The sequence below is a fragment of the Dendrobium catenatum genome, unplaced genomic scaffold (assembly GCF_001605985.2).
Source record: "Dendrobium catenatum unplaced genomic scaffold, ASM160598v2 fragScaff_scaffold_925, whole genome shotgun sequence".
NCBI classification, from domain to species: domain Eukaryota; kingdom Viridiplantae; phylum Streptophyta; class Magnoliopsida; order Asparagales; family Orchidaceae; genus Dendrobium; species Dendrobium catenatum.
This window is the reverse complement of record NW_021319387.1, coordinates 403,485-409,418: the sequence shown is the minus strand read 5'-3', so window position 1 is coordinate 409,418 and position 5,934 is coordinate 403,485. Positions and strand designations below refer to the sequence as shown.

At 33.2% G+C, this 5,934-nt stretch overlaps 1 protein-coding gene across 2 annotated transcripts in view; it reads left to right on the top strand.

The window, feature by feature from the left end:
• Nucleotides 1-2,470, top strand: part of LOC110106458 (rhodanese-like domain-containing protein 9, chloroplastic) — an 11,282-nt gene extending 8,812 nt beyond the window's left edge. For both annotated transcript variants that reach the window (XM_020836379.2, XM_028697418.1), the window contains exons 4-7: nt 1,381-1,466; nt 1,576-1,680; nt 1,865-2,016; nt 2,144-2,470. In XM_020836379.2, coding sequence (XP_020692038.1) covers nt 1,381-1,466; nt 1,576-1,680; nt 1,865-1,929 — 256 coding nt within the window. In that variant the 3' untranslated portion in view covers nt 1,930-2,016; nt 2,144-2,470. The remainder of the gene's footprint in view (nt 1-1,380; nt 1,467-1,575; nt 1,681-1,864; nt 2,017-2,143) is intronic.
• The last annotated feature ends 3,464 nt before the right edge of the window (nt 2,471-5,934 follow it).

Here is a 5,934-nt window from a genome sequence, read left to right as displayed (position 1 = left end):
CCATAAACATAATCGTCCACAGATTTTTTTTATTAAGAGCATAGCTTTAAACCATATAAACTTTACCATAGAATACATTCATGCTTTACAAACTGTTACGCCGGCCCAGGAGGGGCCGGCTGGACCGGTCCAGGAGGGACCGGTCCGGGTCTATTCCAGGCGACGGAATAGACCCAGCGGGAGCCAGGCGCTGGGCGGAAACTTGGTGGAGCCCATTATGGGCTAAATGCAAGATTAGGAGGGAAATATTTTGAACTAAGGGGTGTTTAGGTCATTTGTAATATTCCTTTGTCTTTAATTAGGTGTTTTGGGAGGGAATTAGAGGCATCTGGAATTTGAATTGTTTTGAGATCTAGGTTTTGGTTTCTTGGGCTCTTGGCTTCTCCGGAGATCTTTTGGAGAGTTTTTCCTTCCTCTCGAATTTAAGGAAAGCTGTATCTTGCAAGTGCTTTTCATCCGTTATCGAAATAAAAATGTTTGCAGTGTTTTTTCCTACGTTTTCTCCTACGTTTTCTCCTACGTTTCCTCTCAGATTTTTGTGCAGTTGGCTGTTTTTCTGCTGTGGACAGCAGTCTTCCTTTGGATCCTCTTGGTTTTGGTGTGAAACACTTGGAAATCCAAGTGTTTCCTATCACTTTATCAGACCTTTTTTTTATTGTAAGTAGCCGTAGTACTATTTTTTTGAAAAAGGAAGAAGAATAATTAATTAAGAAATTCTTCAATTACAAATAAAATTACTATATGAAAAATCATATGTTTATAGGTTGAATTTGAAATTACTACAGCATTTGTGCGATGATTGAATGACACTTCTTTTGTTTTTGGTAGTTTAAGCTGAATTTTAATCAAATAATTAGGAAGTTGGCAATGTGCCTACAACTTAAATCACACAATAACTCATTATAATCATCATCCCCCAACTATTTGGCTTAATGAAATCTCATTTTTCTTTCGTTCATGCTGAGTGTTGTCTGAGGTGTTAAACCTGTTCTTTTTAAATTATTGTTTGAACTTTTATTTATGTTATTTCAGTTCTACCCTGCTCATTAATAACCCACCTATTATTTGTAAATTTTATTGAAAACTTCCATTCATGTTATCTTAGATCTACCCTAACCCTTCTTATTAATCTTAAACTAGCAAATTTCCTGAATTCCTGAAAAAACACGAGATCATAAATGCTGTTGTTTAACAATTCAGTTTATGAAAAAAGTTGAATGCACCTTTCATTCAGTGTATGAAAAACTTGAATACACAACCTTTTTATTCAACATAGTTCCATCACATGAACCATATCTGTTTCTGTTATGCTTGCTTCTAATCATGAATGTTTTATTCTATACATTTTCTGCTGATGTTTCTGGTTCTTTTATATTAAAGATCAGCTGTTGCGGCTAGTCAGCTTGAGAGTGAAGGTTTTCAAAATATTTCTTGTCTTACATCAGGACTAACGTCAATAAAGCCAGGTTGTGAAGTTTATGTACTGTGTTTGATGTGTCAGTTATTTTCTAATTTTATATAGAAAATACATATTCTTGTTCAAGATTTAACTTCGCAATGGATCCTTAAATTCAGGTACCTTTGAATCTGCTGGAACTGTTGAACTCCAAAATGCTGGAAAGGCTGGCCTTGTGACTATCCAGGGGAAGATCTCTGTTGTTCTTGGGACTGTGCTAATATGTATGCCATTAATATCATTGCATATGTTAAAGGATTATGGTGACAAGCTATGAATGTGGAGATAAAAGCTGAAACCATTAGCAGTTCCTAATTCTAATCCATGACTAAAGGGTCGCTAATTATTAGTGACTCCCTCTTATGTTTTATCTTTGATTATAGAATCTCTGTTATCTGATCCATGCAGGTGCCTTTCTTCTTATCACTTTGTTCCCAGATCAAGCTGAGAAGATTCTTCAAATGAACCCTTAAGACAATTCTTAAATTATGCAGTCTTAAAATCAGTGTCTGGAGGCTTCAAAGCCTATTCTTCATATAACTTGCGGGATTCTTGTTCAGGTTAGAAGTTTCCATTTTCTTACTATTTAATTTTGCCAGGCTTTATATGCTTGAATCTTTTATGTTGTTGACAAAATTAAAATGATGAAATATAAATATGGTGTGATTGTTCATGTCTTCTCTGTAGGGAAGCTCATGAGGTGCCCATTAAAACTTGCGGCATGAAATAGAGAGTTCAGGTTCTGGTTTGCTACTCGCTGACAAATTACTTGAGAAGATTAGTCAAAGTTGTTGGTTCGAGTGAAAGCTGTTGCATTTTCTGACATATCTGTTACCATTGTCCTTTGTCATTGTAGTGGTATATCTGTTATTCTTGGCGCTATCACTTGGTTTTGTCAGCTTCTTTGACTACCAATGATTCTGCCACCAAAAGAACAAGCAAATTTGTATGCATGATTTGATTATAAGGTATTTGCAAATATCAGACCTCACTGGCTTCTTAGTAGATCATAAACTATTTCTTGGTTCTATCGGTTGAATCGAATGATTTCATTGTGCCTTTTTCTGAATTGCTACTTAAAAAGTTGAATGGCATTAAGAAGTTCATCAAATAGATGGCTCTAATTATTAGCTCAAATGACTCAATTTCATGTTCTAGTGACTCGTTTGTTTAGACTGCTCTGACCGCTTCACGCTATGTTGGCTTTGACCTCGATATATTTTTCCCAGCTCAAATCAACTCTGTTCATCAAAATCATATCTAGAAATCAATGGGGACTAATCCCTTCCTTGTCTTTATATGTACCATTTTATTGAGTTTGAATATATCAGTTAAACTTGAACAGATTTTAGATGGAGCCTTGTATCTTTATACATATCTTGCTTTGGAGTATATTTGACATGTAAAATGAAATAGAAACCCTTGTTGTACTTATTCTTTATCCTTCACCTTCTCTTAATCCTATCAACAAACAATAACCGACATTTATTCTTCCAGAGCCGTATCTCACTACCATAACCATCTGAAGTGATCATCTCTAGAATTACAACTTTCTTATTTTGCTTCCATTATTTCTTCTTCTTAAACCTAGGAGAATCAAACTGGGCTTTAGATCTATTTTCTTTGCTTTTTCTCTTGACTAAGGCTTATTTTGGGATGATTTTTTTATTGCTTCTTAAAATGGCTATTTAGTAAAAAAAAAATTTCATCTTTGTATTAAAAATTTATTTTAAAAAACAGTAAGAAAGTCACCTCAAACGAAGCCTAAGTCATGGTTGCTTCTTAACGGGATTCTTTACTTGCAAAATTTGTCTTAGGCTTCGTTTGGAACAGCTTTTTTACAGCTTCTTAAAGCAAGTTTCTAGTACAAAAATTTTAATATTTGTACTAAAAAGCTGCCTTAAGAAGCAGTAAAAAAATCGTCCCAAACGAAATTTTATTCTTCGAGGAACCCAGCATATTGACTAATTGTTTACATGGAGCTTGTAACTAGAAAGCCTCTTTTGATGCAAACTCAGGTTTACTTGGGGATCTCCCACCATAATTGGCCAAGATGAGGAAGTACTGAAGCTTCCTTCCCTTAAGTTATTTCAGCAACCCTTCAGTGGTCATTGGTCAATATATGAATGTAAAAAAGAAGAAGAAATGTGATGTATGCATCACCCTATTCTTAAATAAAGAGACAAAATACTGCAATGATCTGTACATTGAATGAGTATTGAATATGATCTTCAGTTTTCTACTATAATATCAAGGGCGATAAGCATATCCACCAACCCATTAGACAATTGAAGAGTAATTTGCACTAAAAGAAGTCTTCAAATAAATAAATCTGTCTTTCTGGGAAACCAGTGGAAAAATCTTTCTCAGTGCAATGTGAGTACTATTTATTGATCTAAGATAGATCTTATATGTTAAAGTTTTACTTAGGTAATTTTGTGGTGGGTGGCAATTTGTTTGGAGTGTTGGTAATTGTTTGCAAATTTAGTAATAGAAGTATTGCATAACAATGCCATTAAGTTTTTATCCCATTGCATGGGATGGGGTATATGAATCCTTTTTTTTTTTCCTTTTGTGTTATGTCAAGGGACAAATTCTTATTTAAATTTAACAAAAAAAATTATTTCTAATATTTACTAATCATTATAAAAGTGTTGTGAAGATATTAAATTTTTAAAAAGTTTTTGTAGGCATTATATATATTTTTAAAGAAAATATGGATCATAGCTTTTTTATAGTTATTGTAATGAAAGTCTTAATTGTAAAAAAAAAGTGTTTTTATCACAATTTAAAAAAAAAGAAAGTTATAATAAAATATAATTATGATAGTTTCTAAAAAAACAGGTGAAAAAATGCCCTAAATGGACTTTAGGAGGCCGTTTGGTTGCTTGAAATAGAATGCAATGTAAAAATAATGAGAGTAAAAGAAATATTTTGGAGTTGTTTGGATAAGTGTAAAATTAATGCAAGAGATTATTTTTTATTTAAAGTAAAATGAAAATAATATAAAATGTAAAAAGGGTAGAGGTCAAGGGTGGATAGTGGTGGAGATATGGCCTATAGCGGGCGGCCGACGGTAGTGGCCGACAGTGGAGGCATGCAGCGGAGGGAGGCCGGGTTGTTGTAAGACTCAAAATATTCAAGTAAAATGTTAAAATTTCTCTTCAACAAAATTTGCTCGAACTATTAATATCTATAAAAAAAATGTGAAAATTCTTACAATAATTTTGAGCTTTTATTCTTTTCTCTAAAATTTAATTTTTAAATCACTGTTAAATTAATTACTATGAAAAGTATTTAATATTAATAGTAAAGAGAAATGAGTTATAAGTATTGTTTAATTTGAATAACTATAGTACTAATTACTATTAAAGTATTATTAATAAAATGTTAAACCTAAAGAAATTCTAATAGATTAATTAATGGTACTTCGTAATCCACTGCAGCATATTCCATTTTCCTCAATCAGCCACTAAATTGAATTTACATTGATTGATCAAGATCTAATGGTAGAGAAAGCATTAAGTCTTAGAATATTCACTATTACTATTATCTGAAGCGTGGCATATCTGAACCGTAGCTTATAAGGATTGAAAGGATGTGAGGGAGCAGTTATTGTTGAAAATAGTTAATGCCTTATATGTTCGGTCACGTAAGTCTGTAGAAGGCGGTAGAATTTTCCTTGTAGCAGTGTTCGGAAGAAAGCTATGTAGCAGGATTTCGGTAGAGTGCAGAAATCCCTCTTCAACCGATCGACACAGTATCCAGAAAACACTGTGGATAGTTTCAGCATAGTGGGAATTCGATAATGTTGGGTCCTGTAGCAGTTCGGTTGTGAAGTTGGGCTTGACATGGAATTCCTGTAGAGTTTTTTTATGGAGTGTTGCTTTCAGAAATTGGCAGTGGGTTTAGGGAAGTAGAGATATGATGTGATAGAGAAAGAATGTATTAAATTGAGTAAATTACAGATATTTTTATGTTGCTTACTAATAGAATGTTATTGATAATTGATTGAACTACTGCTTATCACATTCTACCATATGGGTTCAAGATAATGTTATGTACGCTCATCTAAAGATTTTTCTATTTGAGAATGTCTTGGAAGGATGTCAATTTCCTTGAAAAATTGACGCATATTAATTTTATACAAGATATATATTATGAATGACGATGAATGCAGATATGATATGTGATTATGAAAGAATGTTGAATACTAAATTAATGTAAAATTTGGCTATATCTAATGTATGTTTTACCAATTTAGTTGAGACAAAAGGGTTCTCATACAAGAACTACTTGGTAAGTGGGGCAAAAGGGACCCCAGGAATTATGGTACCTGCTTGGCAGGTGGGGCAAAAGGGACCCCAAAGAGGCAAAAGGGTCCTCTATGAATTTCAATGGCGATAATGTCAGGTTTACCTGGGCTCCATTGAATAAAGTTAAGAAAGTATAGCCAAATCTTTCAAAAAAAATTTATA